The 19,453-nt window shown below is 40.1% G+C and overlaps 2 protein-coding genes across 5 annotated transcripts in view; one reads left to right on the forward strand and one right to left on the reverse strand.

Annotated features, from left to right (window-relative positions):
- Positions 1-19,453, forward strand: part of LOC135074082 (PRL-1 phosphatase) — a 28,588-nt gene that overhangs the window by 5,681 nt on the left and 3,454 nt on the right. The window contains exons 1-4 of one of the 4 annotated variants that reach the window (XM_063968407.1): positions 9,407-9,734; positions 14,232-14,402; positions 16,213-16,686; positions 18,098-18,264. In XM_063968407.1, the coding sequence (XP_063824477.1) occupies positions 16,579-16,686; positions 18,098-18,264 (275 nt within the window). In that variant the 5' untranslated portion in view covers positions 9,407-9,734; positions 14,232-14,402; positions 16,213-16,578. Of the gene's footprint in view, positions 1-9,406; positions 9,735-13,164; positions 13,394-14,231; positions 14,403-16,212; positions 16,687-18,097; positions 18,265-19,453 lie in introns of those variants that run through there. The other 3 variants (XM_063968399.1, XM_063968412.1, XM_063968390.1) reach the window with 3 other exon arrangements.
- Positions 14-1,909, reverse strand: LOC135076260 (putative nuclease HARBI1). The gene is made up of 5 exons (XM_063970747.1): positions 1,380-1,909; positions 1,032-1,300; positions 795-950; positions 556-712; positions 14-293 (listed from the first exon to the last, which is right to left on the reverse strand). The coding sequence occupies exons 1-5, from the start codon at positions 1,616-1,618 to the stop codon at positions 53-55; spliced, it is 1,062 nt and encodes a 353-aa protein (XP_063826817.1). The 5' UTR covers positions 1,619-1,909; the 3' UTR covers positions 14-52.

Genomic DNA, 19,453 nt, shown 5'->3' on the forward strand with positions numbered 1-19,453 from the left:
TATGGAAAAAGGTTTTATTAAAAATTCCCTCTTTTTTTAACTTTTTTTAAACCTAACTAAAAAAATTATTAATCAAGTCAGCCCTTTGACTAATATTTAATTCTTCAGGCCATCTTTCCTCGATATTATCCTCAGCTGGCATCTCAATTTCTGAGGGAACATCTTCTAAATTCATGTTCCTGCAGATGTTGTGCAGTACAGCTGTCGCTATGACTACTGCTTGGATATTAGGCAGTGATAGTCGCAATGTTAAGCTGATTACTGGAAACCGGCGTTTCCAAACTCCAAATGTTCTGAAACAATAAGAAGCTTAATAAGTAGTTATAGCACCTACTTAGCAATTTAGCAATCCTGCGGGCTATGTTGGTTTCTCTTTCGATTTCCTGCGGAACTTCTCATTTCTGACTAGATCACACAGGGAAACTCCGAGCACAGCACGCTCCACCCTTTGGGTGACCTGAACTTTCTTATGAGGCCCTTAGTAAGTGACCACTGGCAACACGTACTGGTCAATGTACGTACTTATTTCTATAATATAAGTATGAAAATAATTACCGTTCAATTGTGTTCCTTGTTTTAATATGAGCTTCATTGTATCGATGATCACCCACTGTACTGGGGTTCAAAAGAGGAGTCAGTAAATATGGAGTGTTGGGATAAGCGCTGTCGCCAAGCAACCACCGGTTTCCAAATTCTCCGGAGTCACATTGAGCTATGAAATTTAAAAAAGGGGTTTCATTAAATATATATACTCCAGCCACTGAACACATATTATACATATCTTAGGTACCTACCCTTTAGCATGGAGTTGTTAAATATGGTGGCATCATGTGCAGACCCTGGCCACCGAGCAACAACATTCATTAGGCGTAAATCCGCATCACAAACGGCTTGTACATTGAGGGAAAAATAACCTTTCCGGTTTCTAAATTCTTCACCTATCAGATGACCTAAAAATAAAAAATAGATAAAATTACTGTCCACAAATTAACGAATATTACATTTTATCACAATATGATGTACAAACTTACAAGGCGATTGTATGCGTACATGTGTGCAGTCTATTGCACCTAGCACGCGAGGAAACCCAGCAATCGTGTAAAAATTTGCAGCGCTGTTCTGGTGCATAAAAATATATCTATCATAAAGCCTCGAGACCGCTGACGAGATGTCGCGCACTATTCTGCATGCTGTAGCAATTGATACTCCCACAAAGTCAGCTACTGATATCAGCATTGTGCCTAGCGCGTAGAAGCGCAAAGACATCAGTAGCTGATGCAGTGGGGAGATTCCGAAATTTCTGCAAAGAATGTGAGTTGTGAATTAATGAAATTAATATTAAAAAGTAGGGCTCTCCTGTAGCGTTTCTCATAACGTACCTCGTCGAGGTCACTCGTACAAATGGCATTATTTCAGCCAGCAGGAACTCCACCGCAGGTTTCGTTAACCTAAATCGAAATGTGAATTCCGCGTCGTCCAAGCTCTGCATGTAATTGACTCTTCTGATTAAACTGCGTGAGCGTCTTGGCAGTTCTTCCTCGCTTGAACTCGAGACGAGCGTGAGGTCTTCATCGCTGTTACTGCTGTCACTGCTGCTGCTGGACAGTGAGAACGCCATCTCAACGCAATAATTTTCGTTTACGACAACAAAAACCTATGAACAGCGTCCAAAAGAATCAAGATTCTGACAAAATCCTATAAATTTCTAGGATTGCAAATTTGGATGACAATACCTGTCAAAGCAAACGTCAAAATCGGCGGATAGGATATAGGAAACCACAATACTGTCATTTTCATACAGAGGGTCTATCCGTTTTCTGATCTGACCCTCCCATAGATAGATTGCCAGCGCAGATTGCAATCTCTAGTCGTGGATACATTATTGGAAAGCAGGTAACACCAATCCAGATTGAAAAATGACATTAACTGTCATATTTCAATCTGGATTTGACGAAAGATCGATTATTGAAATCGGGCGTAAAACGCCATTACGTTCCAAATGCCACCCAATATCCTCAAAATTATGGATGTTATTAGCATTCTACTTCTTATTATTCCTCACCAGCCAGTGTAGTTTTGCCATTATCTTTATTTGATACAACACTACCATTCCTAGCAGAATGTAAATGTTTATTGTGTTCTATTTATAGGAGTGAATGCGAAAAAAGCAGGAGAGTATAAATGCGCATGTATATGCGCCTCACGAGGGGAGGCGCGCTCACACTCGCAGGGCTAAGGGACAAAAACTTAGCCGGTTATTCAGTAAGGGCTAAGGTCGTTGATCCAGGCTCCTGCAATGCGCGGCTTTCGAACTCGAAGGGCGACGCACTCACGATCGCTTAGCGTTCGACACGAACTAAAATGACCTCTAATTCCACCTTGACTAATAAATAGGTTAATTTTAATTCATAAAATGCGGAGCTCGCATCCTGATCCACACATGGTCTATTTATAATGCAGACAGCATAAAAAATGTTCGAGTGTGTTATGGTTGCCCGACATAATTCGTCCGGTCGCTCGTCCATATGTTTGGCAGATGTTTCAAAGGCATTTTGCTTCACAGCTTGTGGCCGAAATGCGTTTGGTATTGTGTGGAAGTGCAAGCTGCAGTAAAATAACGATATAATATCCTGCTTAATGGATACAGCTACTATGTAGGTCCAGGTAAAGCAGGTCAAAGCGATGTCGCGGGCCGCGCTGAAGGATCCAGGTCACTAAGCCGGAACGGGTCACGATCCATGTTTAACTACCCGCACATTTCTATCCCACCTGAAAATAGAACAAAATTATTATTATATTTACCTTAAATTACGGTATGCTTTTCCCTGCTTCAGATTTCCTAATTTACGCTTCTTTTGGACTTCATGAACTCCCTAAATGATTTGTTTTCATTACATCATTTCATTTAGCATGTTGTTAATTTTATCTCGCTTTGAGGAACTATTTGAGATGTCCCTGTTATTATTATAGTAGTATGTCAACTTCATGCATAAATTGAGTTCTTAATGATCTTAGTGGTGGTCGTGTTCGCGTTGCAAATATCACGTGTAATAGAATGCAAAGATAAGAAGGGCAAAGGCCCACCTCGTTGAAGTTTATCGACACGTTCGCGTGAAAATAAACTGTTAATAGTAGAAAGAATATTCAAAATGTTCAACTCAATTCTTAGTGGTTATTCCTTTTGGTATGAGAAACGTAATAAGAAGATTAAGTATGTATTTAGATGACCACGACTTTGTCCTTGTCAACAGTAACCAGCAATCAATTAGTACAATGTATTATCAATTGACCTATTATTTGTTTGCTATTGTCATTAGGAGTCGTGCCCCCCTCGATCCTTGGAAAATACATACATATCTTTGAGTAAAATAAAGAAACAATGTGTTTCACAATGATTTACCAACTTTCAATATCATACTTTTACGCAGTAGTATGATAAGGACGATTCCACCATCTGCCTATCCTAACACTTTATTCTACGAAGTATGGACATCAAGTTTTTGTTTTATATAAGTGCAATTTATCGCGTGGGTTGTGCAATATCCTATCAAATGGGATGACGTCACCGAATCGCAGTACGCCTTTACCCATACTACCTACTCCATCTACGTCACACGTATGACGTCGAATGTTATTTTAGTTGCCATTTCCAATGGACTAGAGTCTAGATTCTAGAATACTTCCAACGAAAGGTCATACAATCACACAAAACTTTCCGTAGAATTGTTAATTGGTCTGAAATCTAAATGCACATTATCATTGAGATGAACTTCATTATTCTCGATCGTAACTGGCTTATCGTAACTTTTTTTAATGGCATAGTTAATTGTATTCGGAGTACAAAACATAAATGAACGTACAACAGGAAAACCGAAAAGCATGCTTAGACTTTTTTAAGAACCTTCGCGTGCCAGTTATGTTGATACAATCAGTGCCTTGGAATTCTCCACTTAACATACGATCAAAATGCACCAGACTGTAAACATGTTGTTTCAATATTTTTGCGATTTATCATAATTGTAAAGTTCACGATTCAAGTCATTGTCTTATCTTATAGTTGAGACAAAATTTGTAAAGGCAAATTTTTGGGATCTCTTTTCATCAAAATATATCGCCATGTATCCCTGAGAATCACACAAACACGAAGATTCATTCATATTTATTACAAACATAACAAGAAAGCTCAGCATTTAACGTAAAAATGTTTTCTCTCAACCTTCAAACGCGACGCTTAAGCCCCAATCTATTTATAAGTCGACGTCAATGTCATTCAGGAGCTACGTGAACCCAAGTACAGGACATTAAAGATAGTAGGGGAAGGCGGGCGGAGTCGATGACCGAGTATTGATCCCAACGAAGTGGGTCATGACCCGATTCCCGATGCAACCAACAGGGTGCAGCGGTCTTCTCAAACTCGTGCTTAATATAGCACACCCTTGCTTGAGTAGCTCAGCAAATATATTTTTAGTACCAGAATTTTGCCGGCCGGCAAAAGGTCTCCCGATCGACTTAGCTATTTTCGCTTGCTACAATCTGTTTCTTCTGGCACTTGTCAACATTTTAGTGTAATCTTTATCTTGTTTGTCTTTAAAGCTGGAGCTTATAGTTGTCATTGAACCGTCACTTGAATTATGGATTAACCTGCACCAGAAAGTCACATGAAGTATAGCGTTCAATTTTCAATTTGTTTGCTAGGACCAATAATAGTTCCTCTGTTGATAATTGATATTGCTAAAGAAAAGTATTTAGGATTCAACTGATTATGGATTTGCGGCTCATCCTTACACGCATCTTTAATATTCAGTCTCCGTTTGTTTAAAATTTACTTCAAGGACTCGGGTATTTAATTTTGTGCCAAGATGGTAAAAGAATCTTATGCACCTTCTACATAATTATTCTGCTATCGTTTTTAGGTGTACAATTGTATTATTCAAAAATAATTCATTGTTTTCTAAACCGTATTCCTCGACGGCGTATTTGAATTGAGGATTATACAGAATGCAAATCATTTCAATGTTTTGGTTTTATACTGCTTAAATTGATTACTGTCTGTCTATCATTTCCTGTGCTTTGTTAAATAGCACGGCGCGATTGTGCGTGGCCTTCGTACGCTTTGTACCTGGCTTGCCAAATGTCAGTCACGTCAACCCGTGGTCTGGCGGTACCAGTTCGACATCGTCGTCCAAACGCTCCCATTTACCTGCCTTTAAACGGTTATTAATTGCGCCATAAACAAAGCGTTTCCCGAGTTTGTCCTGGAAAGTTATTCTGCGCCTTATTGCCTTAAACCCAAGCAGCTTTCTCGCTTGGATAAATATTTGTGTCACGAGAAAGTCTGAATAATACATGTTGGGGTAATAAGGTTGGGTATCGCTGGAGCCTTTCTCGGATTGATTTCCATGAATAGATTCCGGGATCGGGTGGTCCCACGTAGATGGAACCGAGCTAAGCGATTGGTAGTGCGCGTGGGTTGGTGCATAGCCGTGAAAGTTGATTTGCACCAAGTCCCCTCCCCCACAACTGGCTAAGTTGCAGCTGCACATTCACTTTTCTCTATCGAACCGACTAAGTACTTTTCCAACCTACGTAAATCATTAGCGGTCTAATCTTAGTGATACAGATAACAATATCGAAGTTTCAAACCGATTCCGGTGCTTTGCATATTTTGATATCAACACATTTTAAACGTTCTATAATAAAATGCCGCATTTTATCAATATTTTTATCTTTGTAACGTAAATCATGTTCGACGAAGTTTATCTATGGCATACTTACATAATCAAATCACTGGCTCCAGATACTGAAATTGGAATGCGACTAGAGATTGCAAATATTCGATAGTTTTCTATTTCGAATATTCGAATATTTTTTCAGTGATATTCGAATATTCGAATACTTTCAAAAAAAATAAAAAGTACTTAAATTATCAATGTTTTATTGCTGGTTTTATTGCTTTAGGAACTATGTTTTAACTATTTAACAATATAGTTTTTAAAACAGTTATAAAATTCTCATCATCATCATCATTTCAGCCCTAGGAAGTCCACTGCTGAACATAGGCCTCTCCCAATGACTTCCATAATGACTGGTTGGCAGCGGCCTGTATCCAGCGCCTTCCCGCTACCTATATGAGGTCTTCGGTCCACCTTTGTGGGTGGACGTCTCACGCTGCGCTTTTTGGTACGTGGCCTCCACTTCAGAACCTTGCTGCCCCATTGGCCATAATTTCAGCGTACTATGTGATCTGCCTATTGCCACTTCAGCTTGCTAATCCGTCGGGCTATGTCAGCGACTTTAGTTCGTTTACGGATCTCCTCATTTCTGATTCCATCTCGTAAAGAAACACTGAGCATAGCCCTCCCCATAGCACGCTGTGCAATTTTGAGCTTGTTTTTAAAGCCTATTGTAAGAGGCCACGTTTCCGAGCCGTGTGCCATCACTGGTAACACACTGATTGAAGAATTTCGTCTTTAGGCACTGAGGTATTTGGACGAAAAGATGTTGTATAGTTTCCCGAACGCTGCCCAGCCGAGTTGGATTCGACGATTTACCTTTTTCTCGAAATTTAATCTACCTAGCCGAATCGTTTGTCAGAGTTTGTCATACTTGTCAACACAGCACAACAGTCTCGAGAATCGAGCTCCAACCGAAACATGGACGTTAGACCTAAGCTTCGTTTTGTCCATGTTCATCCGAAGGCTTGCCTGTTGAGAGACTCGATTAAGGTCTTCGAGTATTGTGCCGAGGTCTTCAAGCGATTCTGCCATGACCACAATATCGTCAGCAAACCGAAGCTGAGTGATGTATTCGCTATTGAAAGGTAATTATGGCTAATCCTTTCCATTCAAAGAGCTTGAAAGCGTCTTCCAATGCAGCGGTCAATGGTTTCGGAGATATAACATCTCTCTGCCTCACGCCTCGCTGCAGAGGAATCGCCCTCGTGCTCTGCTCCTGTACTCGGCTCGACATGGTAGCGTTTCTGTACAGGCATTTCAGCATCTCGATATACCGATAGTCAATACGGCACCGCTAAAGAGACTGCTGCACTGCCTAAGTATCGATCGAATCAAAGGCCTTCTCATAGTCTAAGAAAAGCATCACCACACTTCTATCCCATGCCTCTGGCGTTGTTCCTTAGAGTAAGACGGAACGAGTTTCGGTGTTCCACCCGCGTTCAGAAGCTCCCAGGTTATTCCGTCATCACTCGGTGCCTTGCTGTTCTTTAGCTGTTTGAGAGCCTTCCTAATCAATCTCGTATAGGCTGATATACGGGATGTCTTTGGTATAGTGTCGCGTTAACCTAGCTCTTGCATCTGTTGCGGAGTTATTAACAGGTTTGGAGGTATGTAGCTGTCCATAAATCTTTTCGATCTCACCCAGAACCTCGGCTTTTGTTGACGTTACCGTCCGCCGTCTTCAGCATCGTTAGCTGACTTTGCTCAATAGTTGTCTCTTTCAGGTAATTTGGAACCTTGGTTTCGCAAGACAACTTAGTGTTCACCAATGAAGTCGGAAGCATCAATGACTAGTTCTTTTAGTTGGTGATATGTATTTGATGCCTCCGACCACATTTGCAAACACTAAGTTGTCTTCGTTCTATCTTTTCTGTTTATTTTTTTAATATTCGAATATTCGAATACATGTTAATTTACTATTCGAATATTAAATTTGGAATCTAAATTCGAATATTCGAATATTCGATTGCAACCCCTAAATGCGACTTACAGTGATAAAGGAATTTTCTCGAACATTTGGTTTAGTTGCCAAGCAACCTCTACCTAGTAAAAAAAAGTTAAGTCCTTTGTGTTGCAGCTTGGTTTAGTAAACTACACACGTCATGTGAGAGTTTTTGTTATAAATTGTTAATGCATCATGCTGCATCTGAATTTATTATTATTTTCTAACTTACTGAATTCAAAAATTACACAACATTAATGATCTGCTAATGATAAACGAATTGTTGTGTTAAACAATTTTAAGTACTAATACGATTAAGACAAATCAGTCAGACAATCTAGAATTATCAAGAACACACTAATTACTGTTCTTCGACACTTGTCTTTTTTGTAAATCTCGTTCAAGACTGAATTCCATTTTCTGAAGTTCTAAATTTGTGTGTTTATACATCCATTGCCAATTTTTTTGGTCTCCGAAAATAGATCGTCAACAAGGAAAGTTATACTGCGTCGCCAATTAAATTCCTCGCCAACGAAAGGCCACTAAAATCCCTCGGGCTCTCGAGATTCTCGACGACACTGAAGTGTTTGCTCTTGTTTCAAAAAGCTTTTATCGGCAGCTTACGGTAGCTGTTGCCTTCTGACGATTTTTATTACATCGACTCGTTTTACGTTAACCATATTTACTTATTGGTTCTTTAAATGGTAAATTTCAACAGAATCTAAAATACTGGCGAATAGGAGTTTGAGATTTACTGTTACTCCTGTTGCCGTGTCAGAAATCTAGAACTCGTATAGTAAAGTAGATATCTTGACGCAACACACTTTCCAACCTCATTTTGTAAAGTACCCACCTACGTCCTCGTTTGTAGCATCATTGCTGTTTACCCTCATAAATCTGAATGGCCTAGAAATTTACCGCCTTATGTGCGGGTGTCTAAATTTATACAAAACACAAGACGTGGGCAGGGAAACCATTTTGTTGTATCTGGGGGCTTCAGAGCAGAAAATACTTTGAAGTACCCAGTAACAACGTCAATTGATAAGATGAACTTTGTATTATATTGATAGTACTACTACAAAGTATCACAAGTATCGCAACTACGCTGTTGATGAATTTTCCTCATTGTTTCAAATGTTTTGGTACACTCCGTAACCTTGAAGCTTAGTGCCTCACCACTACTTAGTCTACTTACTAAAGTGCTGAGGTTTATCTTTTATTATTGTATTTGCTTTTATTATTATCCGTCGCGTGGGAGTTTGCCGACTCGGATTCTTTCTCGTTTTACTGCTATTATTAGAATGCGACCGATATATTGTCGAGAGCTAATCGAATCTCCTCGGTCATAAACGTGCGTTTTTCAATTAAATTGCAGCTGCAAACAGCCATATGCTCTGCTATTGTTGCAACATTCCCCTATTCTTTCAATTCGATGCCTCGTGTTATTTTTTTGCGTCGTCTTTCAGTGTATGGTTCAGCCGTATGTGCATCAATTATCTATTCTAGTATGTTTAGTCTCGCGTCTCATATAAACCTTGGAGCATTCTAAAGTGGTGAAAATTGAGCATCAACACCGTTTGTTTCACGTTGCATCCCATCCGCGTCGAAAAGTTTGAGTGTCCGATACAGTTCCACACAATGTGGGCGACGCACGGCGTAGTCTGGTAGGTGACGCCAACGCCCCCGTCGTCGCGGCGTGACTTGCCAGCGACCGTCGCTAGGCTAGGGCGCGCCAGTCTCTGCACGACCGCGACGCGAGCAGTGTCGGCCGGTGCGATGTGAACGCATAACCTCCTACACTGTCTGTCACGACAGCCACTGTTGCGTGTGCACGATCGTTTCTGTTACATTTTGTATCATTAACTTTGTGTTGACGATTGTTCTCAATCACCCGTGTTCCGGATACATGTAAGTGAAGTTTCTGTGTCATCATTAACCTCGGTGTCCCGCACTACTGACACATTTTGTCCAAATTCCGAAGTGCCGTGCCCGCGTGACGATAGTCGAAACTGTCTAAATATCTGCAGTCTTCCCAGATGGTCATATTCTTTGGTCAGGTAAATGGTTTTATTGCTGAGTAGCACTTTTTCTCGGTCAGTAGTTAATGCTTCTTTAGTTTCAGCAGTTTTTCATTGTTTGATATCAACAGGTGATCATTTTGCCTGATGTGTGCCACGTTTTTTGTATGTCTTATCGTCTTTCACGTTCTATTTCTTATCAATTATGTGCCCCGACTACATATTGGCTGCTGGTAGTTTAGAAAACGTGGCTCAAACAATAGTCACTTGCAATTATTATTTTTGCACTAATTGCTTTTCTCTCAGCATGAGAATTTGGATTTGTTATTCTTAGTTTTTCATTTTGTTTCTATACCATTTGTGCTTGTTAGTCTATTTCTCTTTTGTTTTGTTTTAGTCAGTAGAGTCTATGATATTTTTAAACAATTTAATTTAGCACAGTTTAGTAACGCACGTCATCAAACATTTACATCTGTAGGCATTGTGTTCTTGTTCCTACTATTTTCATTACACTATTCCGAATTCTCACCACAAATTCTTGAAGAAAACAATTTGGGAAGTGTTAAATTGGTCAGTACCTGCATTAATTGCAATTACTTCAAATGATCAATACTACAGTTTGGGAGGCAAAATAAATGGTTTTTAGTTTAATTAATTTGCGGGTCGATTGCTGTATTAATTACGCAAACCAATTTACTTATAGTTGGGTGCGGCGCCATGCCCGCTTCCCTTTCGTTGGCGTTGTCCCGAGCAATACAATAAATTACAATTTATTTTAGGCCTCATTCCGGTGTTGACTTGTTGGCGACACTAACTTGCTTGTTAACAGCTTTAAATAAATTGTTATCTTTTTTCAAGATGATGTCAGTGTCGATGTCACGGTAACGCGGTCAAAAACCGATTGACATAGCATTAATAATCTCGTTTGAGTTGATTGGAACATTTGCATATGTAAATCTAGCTACAAATACCTTCCCAATTCTAATACAAGCTCGTAGATAATTCTAACAATGAATATGTCAGCTAAAATCAATACGCCACGGTTTTACGCGACCGCTATTTTGATCCATTAATAGAATTTCGATTAACATAGTAGTAGACACAAAAAGATTCGTTAGAATGGATAAGCCCCAATACCTTTTGTTCTTTACTGTAAATTACTTTCTTTGAATAGAAAGTCTTATCTATCCATCTTATTTTCTTGATATGAATTGACGTCAAGGCCATACGGCTTAGAGTATTCAAGATGAGGAATTTGCATCGATTTAACAAATTCTGTTGTACATTTGAATTTTTAATAATTCTACTCCATCTTCAAATACGCTTGCAAATATTAGTCATTCTTTACCGATGACGTTGTTGGTCAAGGAGTTATCATGGCTTATATTAGCATTTTGCGCAGTGTATTTAAGTAGCGGAAATTACATTTCGTTGCTTTCAACGTCTTTTAATGCCTTGTAGTCACTAGTAACAATAAACGTATACATGAAATTTCGTGGTAGTTCAATTTGCATTTAATGCTGTACTAACTTTACAAAGTTTGTATTTTCTGTTCGCATTCGTGGCCATTAGAGTTACGTGACTAAATCATAAGCTATCGTACTCAGCCTCGCTCGACGGTAATCCCTCGAGATAAATACCACGAGAAAAGCTACATTGTATACGGACATTTGTCTATGTGCATGGTATATAAATGTTTCATTGTAACTGTTGCAGGCTGTTTCTATTCAAAAATATTTTTTACAATAGAAACCCAAAAAGATTAGCGTGAACTCCCCAAAGCAAAAAGTCTGTTTTTATAAGAAAAAGGCCATTTAAACACAGTTCTTAACAAAAGACATCAGGGCGTGTTTGTTACAAGAATTGCTGGTAATGTGGCAAGCAGGTACGTCCAGTACCAGTCGCATACTAGCATAGCATTGTAGAACACGGACGACCTCGACAGGCTCCTGCAAGCGGAACACGGCACCAGCGTTATTGTGATTACACCAATATTTTGTCGCCGCCTCACACATAGGTTTGTTGCATAATCTTGCTTGACATGTTTTATCCATTATGTATCGTCCACCAGAGCAGCTGTTGTGGTTTTTGATGTCCTTTGTGGTTTGTTTGCCACGTGTCTGCCTCCTGTATCAGATGATGCTATGTTATGCAATTCGTCTATTGACTTCCATTGTGTCCAATCCGATGCCAATGCTATTAATAGACCAATAACATCCGTGCTCACATCCTCGTGCCCTTGCATTGAAAATAATACCCATTGTACTGCTAATGATGCAAATTGTCCATATCAGCCATTACCTCTTGGGGGTTATTGTTAGAGACGGTCTAATGGTTGTGCAGACGTTCACAATACTGCAGTCCATGTAGGGTGCACAACTGTATGTATACTAGTCTGGAGTTTATCGACCGTCCCTTCTAGCCGGTATTCGGACAATCTTCTAGCCTTCAGCTACAATATATTAAATCTCTTATCTGCCCTCTCAGCAAGTCAACCGAATTCGTCTGGGGCCTGGGCTATTCGATTTTATACGTATCTTGCCGATCGTTTGGTAACATATTCGATTCTGAAATAGTTCGTGTAGTTGAACGTGTATATGCCTTAAAACAACTGTCGTCTGCTAACACGATTCGGGTAGTAAATTGGTTCTCGAATGTCCTTTTAAATATTTTCAAGAGCAGAGTTTATTGCCCGTCTGTTGGTTGCTAAGCTAGTAACAGTTTTATTGTACCGTGTAGACTCGCGAGTTCACAAAAATTCCTCAAAATCATTTAATATTTGAATTTAGTTATTAAGTAAAGTTTTATAGCTTTTGTCTTTAATAATTTTAATAAACCAAATGGTACTTACGTACGACTCCAAAACTTCTCTGGACCGTGTACCTGTAGTGTAAACGTTTATTTTTCTCACGTTAATATTTAATTGGTCTACGTATTTGTCTATTAAAGTGGGTGAATATCGGTTATAGGTGGACGTACTTTGGCTCCGTTTGAATAAATTACTCGTAGTAGTACCACGCTATTCTGGGACTATATTTACACATAAAGCCAGCGATTAATGTGTACATAGAACAGTCGTAAATTATTACTTCTAATTATAATTAAATACTGCCCGATTGGAAACCCAAAAGTATTATCTCTTGATTCGGTCGAGTAAATAAACAATTTATGTTCTATTTCCGTCCAAGGAAAATGGAGTAAAGATATTTTGATTAAGTTAGATGTGTTTACTCGCCTTTGTGGTCCAGTTTTCTCTTGGCCTCAGCCCAATTCTGTATTGCATTATCGGATTTGATAGGATCAATGAGAATTAAGTGTGTTTTGTACATTTCAATATTCGAGTGTTTATCTATTTCGAGTTTTTTTGTGATGTTCGAATCGATTTCGTATGACGTCTCGTTTCTATGTCGGAGTTCTGCCAAGTCTGTTGCGTCGTTGTCCCGGCAGTGTTCCTGAGTCTGCCTCCGGTCGAGCTCATTAGTCCTCGTGTTTATCGTCGCTTGTTATTATTACGAATATAATCCACCAAAATTCTCTTTGAGTAAATTTCATCGGTCCAGATATGTCTCTCCTTTATAGGGCGAGTGATGTGTGTGACTCCGTACTTTTGATTTGTTATTCCGTTTTACCTCAGTTGCTCCAGATTTGCCAAGACCTCCAGTTCTTTAGGAATGTTCTCATAAGTGTGTAGTGCTTTGGTAAGATTTTGCAAATATTATTGTTTGTTCAGGTGTAAATTTTTATATTGTTGTTACTTCAGTGACGCTCATTTGTGAAATGGCCGCTGCGTGGATGTTATCATCACAAAACATTATAGATTTCTATTTTTAGTTGTGACCCTTGTTATTCGTCGCCACGTTTGCACTCGATAGTGGCGCAGCTGACAATTTATTGACTTGTCACTTCTGAGAAACGTAATTATACTTTGCACGGCGTAAACAGTAGTGAGTCAGACTAGGCGCCTAGAGCAAACAGAGTAGGTATCTAGAATAACAATGATTGCGCTCCTTCCTCATTGATTTTCATTGAGATATTCAAATGTCATTCAGTTACAAGTCAAAAGGCTTGAATCAAATAGATCTAGAGGCAAAACAGCATTAGTCTGTTCAAAGTTTATATTATTCTTGCTCGTATATTTTGGTAACGTTTGGACACTAATACCCCAGGATCTGGATTATGTTGACACTTACTATTACATTATTTACTCTGGTTTGGCATCGTCAGTTTCTTTATTAACTTGCCAAATTCATAAATTAGCATGCAATTATTTGTCTAGTTCCATCATGTTTTCTATTTCTTGGTCAGTAGCTAAAATACCGCCACTGATTGTATCATCAATTCACGAGTCGGTATAATAGGTTTCACGGCCACGTTCGTTCATCGCATTCTTAGACAATCGATTTCCACGGATCTTCGATCATCATTTCAGTCACAGGACGTCCACCGCTCGCTGAACTTATGTTCAGTATGCCTGCCCAAATTCCAGATTGACCAGTTGCTTGGACTTTGTCTAACCTTAATTTCTCTTGTCCCCAGCTGGATATCTCTTCTGTGGCGACATTGATGGAGTTCCGCTTGGACAGCGCGGAGTACTGCCAGGCTCAACACAAATAAACGCGAGGCATCAGTGCGTAGGAGCAGCGACCAGGACCGATGCTGCCGGGAGCGCGCCCAGGATATACGCACCCCACGGACACCTACCCACAGGTACGCTGGACTAATCCCATATTTCTAGTTCTTTTTCTCACCATTGAAACTCCTGTATAGCCAGGATCAACAGCTTGGCCTCTAAGCGGGTGAAGTACATAGCTCGTGGAGCTGATGGTCGTTGGGGCAGAAAAGTTCTCGAGTGCCGACCATGAGCCAAAAGACGTAGTGTAGGTAGGCCTTCCACTTGATGGACCGACGATCTGGTGAAGGTCGCAGGAAGTACCTGAATGCGGGAACAACAGGACCAGTCCTTGTGGAAGTCCTTTGTCTAGAAGTGGACGTCATTTGGCTGAAACGAATCAGCTAGGCCTCCAATGAAACCCAACCAGTGTAGGTTGAATTGCCTACAGGTACCATAAGTGATAGACAGCCAAAAGCCGTCATGATGACTGAACTCTATGCACATAACGATCAATCAATCACGCATCAATCAAGCCATGACCGTGCCATGACTGATGGAACAATTGCATGACGTTTGCATGGGCGTATAACGGCAGTCATAAAACAAAACATCGCATTGATGCCGATACAACTGCGTACTACGAACGTCAAATTGACTGCAATTTCAAAACATGAGATGGGTCGACTCTCTTTCGTGTAAAATAAAGAATAGGTATGAATTTCTGAAGCCTTTGCCTGAAAAAACCCATTATGTAGATAACATACCGTAAATTACAATATAATAATGCATAATGATATCCTCATTTTTCGCGTATACCGACCTCTATTTTGTTTATCATCTTTATTTATTTTATATTTCGGATAGAGATCGTCGCCCTTAAATCGGAACACCTCAATTTACAAATGTCACGGCAAGTATCGAGCGATATGAATGAAGCTTTCCAGCCAAGATTATTGAGGCCAAAAGGTCTTAGACATGAAAGTTAAAGGCAACTAGATATACCAGTTAGCGCTATCCCCATTCTAAAGTCTAGTCGTGAGTGGAAAGTCTGAACGGGAGATCGCTGAACCGATTCTAAGAAAACTTAGCCAATTTCTAAGAAGTAAATGCAAGAATGAGAAACTAAAAGTAAACTTAACTAATCAAGGAAGAACACTCGCAGTTTTTTGTTTACATCGGAAAAGTTTTGTTGAGTTATTATTGTACCCAAAGACAAGTTACGCGACATTGTTAGCGTTAATTAGCGCTTGACTAACTCGTCATAATTAAACTAATGAATAAACGCGACAGTTAATTTTATCACCACGTAGTTTAAACGATGATGGTTTGAATGTGTAGCTTGATATACAAACGAGTATGTAGACCGCATCGGTTTACAATATGAACCTAGGTCATGCAGGTTACAAGTACCCACGTACTGTAATGAGACACCGGATGTCAAATCAGGGTGGGGCACAGGAGCCGCTCGTTTACTGTCGTTATTGATCAGTCGTTATCTATCCCTGACCAACACCAGCCATCTACAAGTTTAACAAAAAATATTTACCAACATCACGAAATCAGGCATTTATCAAAACACAACAGTTAAGACGTAGTGTTTACGGTGGACGTTATCACCTTGTGCCCACAGAGTTGAGTGCACAAGTATGTGAATGCGCTAACAAGTGACGCGCTTTTGGCTCCAGCTCAGCACTCTCGCGCATACCACCGGTAAATAGACACACACACACGTGACCCGTACTCCGCTTCAAAATTCAGACATAAACTATTTATAGACCGTTTTTTATTCCTCTTCAGTCGTTGCTCTGGCTTTGACGCAAATACATCTCTAAAATGATAAACCTCGTAAATCCCCGGCCGCGAGTGAATCCGCAAACGTTCATACGTCTTTCATTTTTGTTTCAGTTAACCTGAATTCGAAGCCTGCTGTTAATTGGAGCATATCATTCAGTTGCCGAAGTTCGTGTGAAGACAGCGACAAACTTATGTTACTCGCTTAATTTTTTTGATTTCATTCCACATTCAGTACTTTTGTTTGTTCGTTCACGAATGTGCTCAAGTGGTTGAAAGCGCCATCCATGCGGGCAGTTCCGATGATATAATTGGACCCTTTCAAAACAAAAGTCACGAAACTGCAGTGTGTTGTGTGGAAATAGAGTGACAGTTTGCTGTTAGACTTTGACGGACCGCGAGTCCTGTGACGCGAGTGAAGTGATCACCACCTGTGTTTGACGCGTTCGAGTCGACAAGGAGAGAAGGAAAGCAGTCACCATGAAGCAGAAGGACATCAGACCGGCTCCCTCGCTAATCGAGTACAAGACCATGCGGTTCTTGATCACCGACCGCCCCTCGGACGTCACCATCCAGTCCTACCTTCAGGTAAGCAGTCCAAAATATACTGAAACGACCTACTTCCATCAAGTTTCATCTCATCACTGTAAAAACGGAATAACCAAGACATGTTTACGAGAAAAGTTCTCCTGTACATGACTTCGTTTTATGTTATGGCGTTATTATTTTGTTTACTGGTCTTGTTTTCCCTTTCATAATACATATTTTGAGTTAAGATGTAGGCGAGTGTAGTCATGTCTTACATTGTATAAGACGTCGGCAAACATTAGTCTTTCATTATTGTTGGAACTATAAACGAAAGTGTTAGATAAAACTGTATTCAGAGGCTTGTGTACACAACAACATATGGCTTGTGTCCAAGCGTTCAGATAAGAATTTATAACAAAGTAAATGTAATGTAAAGTACATTGGATGGACTTTAATAAGAGATTAAAAAGCGGTCTTGAAAAAAACCCATTAGCTCAGAATAATAACGTCTGTATCGGTCTACTGCGAACTATAATCCGATTGGTTTAACATTGTACTGACTTTGTCATTAACATATTCGTGAATCACTATTTTCGTCTCCAGACGTGTCGTCACTGCACCAGTTTTATCTCTCTGTCACGAATCTGTGACTTAACCATTCAACCACTTCCTTACGAGATTAAAATATCAGATGCTATCCTTATTTAAATTAAAAATAACTTGTACATTTGTAGGTAACTTGATTAGACCTGATGATTCACAATGTGGAAATTATTAATAATCAATTGATTTATCAATCTGAAACTCCCTTTCAAGTTGGAGACGTAATTATATTATACACAAATAAAACTACCCACCTAGTCAATAAATCCTACATTCCCAAATGCCTGGGAGTTAGAAGCGCCTTGAGGAACCGAGTTCTAAGCTGTTCCATGCGGTTTAAGTAGGCTGTTCCACTGAAGTCAGATAGGCTTTTTCACCGAAGTTATAGATAGCCTGTTTCTCCGAAGTCAGATAGGCTGTTCCACAAGGATATATAGGCTGGTCCACCCAAGATAGATCTAAAACAGACTACTGTTCACTCCAGGATAGGCAAGATAGACTGTTTACCCCAGGAAAGACAGACAGGCTGTTCCACCCAGGATAGATACTGTTCCACCGAAGCTAAAAAAGCTGTTCCACCAAGGTTAGCTAAGCTGCTCCACCGAGGACAGATAGGCTGTTCTACCGAGCATAGATAGGCTATTCGACTCAAGATAAATAGGCTGTTCCACTAAAGACAGATAGGCTGTTCTACCGAGCATAGATAGGCTATTCGAGCGAGGATAAATAGGCTGTTCCACTAAATACAGATAGGCTGTTCCAACCAAGATAGATAGGCTGTTCCAGCCAAGATAGATAGGCTGTTCCACCCAAGATAGATAGGCTGTCCACCTCAGATTAAGATAGCTAAAGCTCCATCTCCTTACAGGAGTTGCGCAAGCACAACGTGTGCACCGTAGTGCGCGTGTGCGAGCCCAGCTACGACACGTCGCCGCTGAAGGCTGAGGGCATCGAGGTCCGCGACCTGGCCTACGACGATGGCACCTTCCCGCCGACTAACGTCGTCGAGGAGTGGTTCGAGATACTGCGCGAAAAGTGAGTACAATTTTTTGATATCTTAGGTGATGAAGGACTGCGGGGTTACTCCGAAAAACATACAGTATACTCGGTATACTCAGTATACTCCGAAAAACAAACATACATGAGCAACCTTGACCATCCCTCTCACACGAGATGGCAGCATGAGCGACCTTGACAAATAGACCCGATAATGCGTAAAAAGCGTTTCGTTACCGTTACCAAACAGGCTTCATGAGGCTTCCATACCTCCCCGACACAAAATGCTCTGTACATGTTGAATAGGTTTAGTAGGGTAACTTCAGCTAATAGGACGAGCAATGCCCACCTTCCGACTGCCACCTGCGCGGCTAGGAGACTGTTCAAACGGTACGCAAACTATTTTGCATATGACCCGCGCTAGATTTACGTTGTGATGCAGAGTCAACTTTGTCTTGGTAACCCTGAGGACCTTTAATCACCAAATAATTTTAAAAAGATATACGGTTTCTGAAATACCTGTACCTATAAGTACAATCAGTATTGATGGTCTACCAGTCGCCACATGAATTAATTAATCACTCTATTGTTCTTTCGATAACAATATCGAGGAAAAAAGATAATAAAATAATAAAAAGATCCCGAATTCTTACGATATCATGAGTAATAAGCAAGACTCATTTGTTGCCCTATTAAGTTTATGGATACGTCAGTGTTTATGAGCCGTGTTTTAATTACAAAAGAAACACTTGCCACAGTTGCCACTGGCGGGCACGAACAATAGAAGCTACAATGACTGGGAACGGAATTTACGTGACACTCATCACGTCTCACGTACGGCGTCTTCATCTTAGTTACGTATTTGGATCGGTTTTCTTTTAACTTGTGGGTCATTCTAACTCGATTGAGAGCAAGCTTACTTACGACTTAATATTTTTTTTGTTTGGTTCAAAACAAAATTATAGCTTTTACTATTAATGAACAATGATGGGTGATGACACTTGCACTCGTATCTTACTCTTTAGAAAACTTCTAAGATAATAATGGCTAATCTTGCTAACGCCTTATACAATGGCTTTGCTTTACGAGCGGCGAACCTGCTTAAGGAAACTAATATTTGTATAATGCTGCCTCTGTCATTAACAGAATAGCAGGCACGTGCCTCGTTACCCGTGTCCCGTACTACCTACGTATAGTTTCTTATAACAACCAGAACTATGAGTTTTTA

This window comes from Ostrinia nubilalis, chromosome 1 (genome assembly GCF_963855985.1).
Source record: "Ostrinia nubilalis chromosome 1, ilOstNubi1.1, whole genome shotgun sequence".
Classification (NCBI taxonomy): Eukaryota; Metazoa; Arthropoda; class Insecta; order Lepidoptera; family Crambidae; genus Ostrinia; species Ostrinia nubilalis.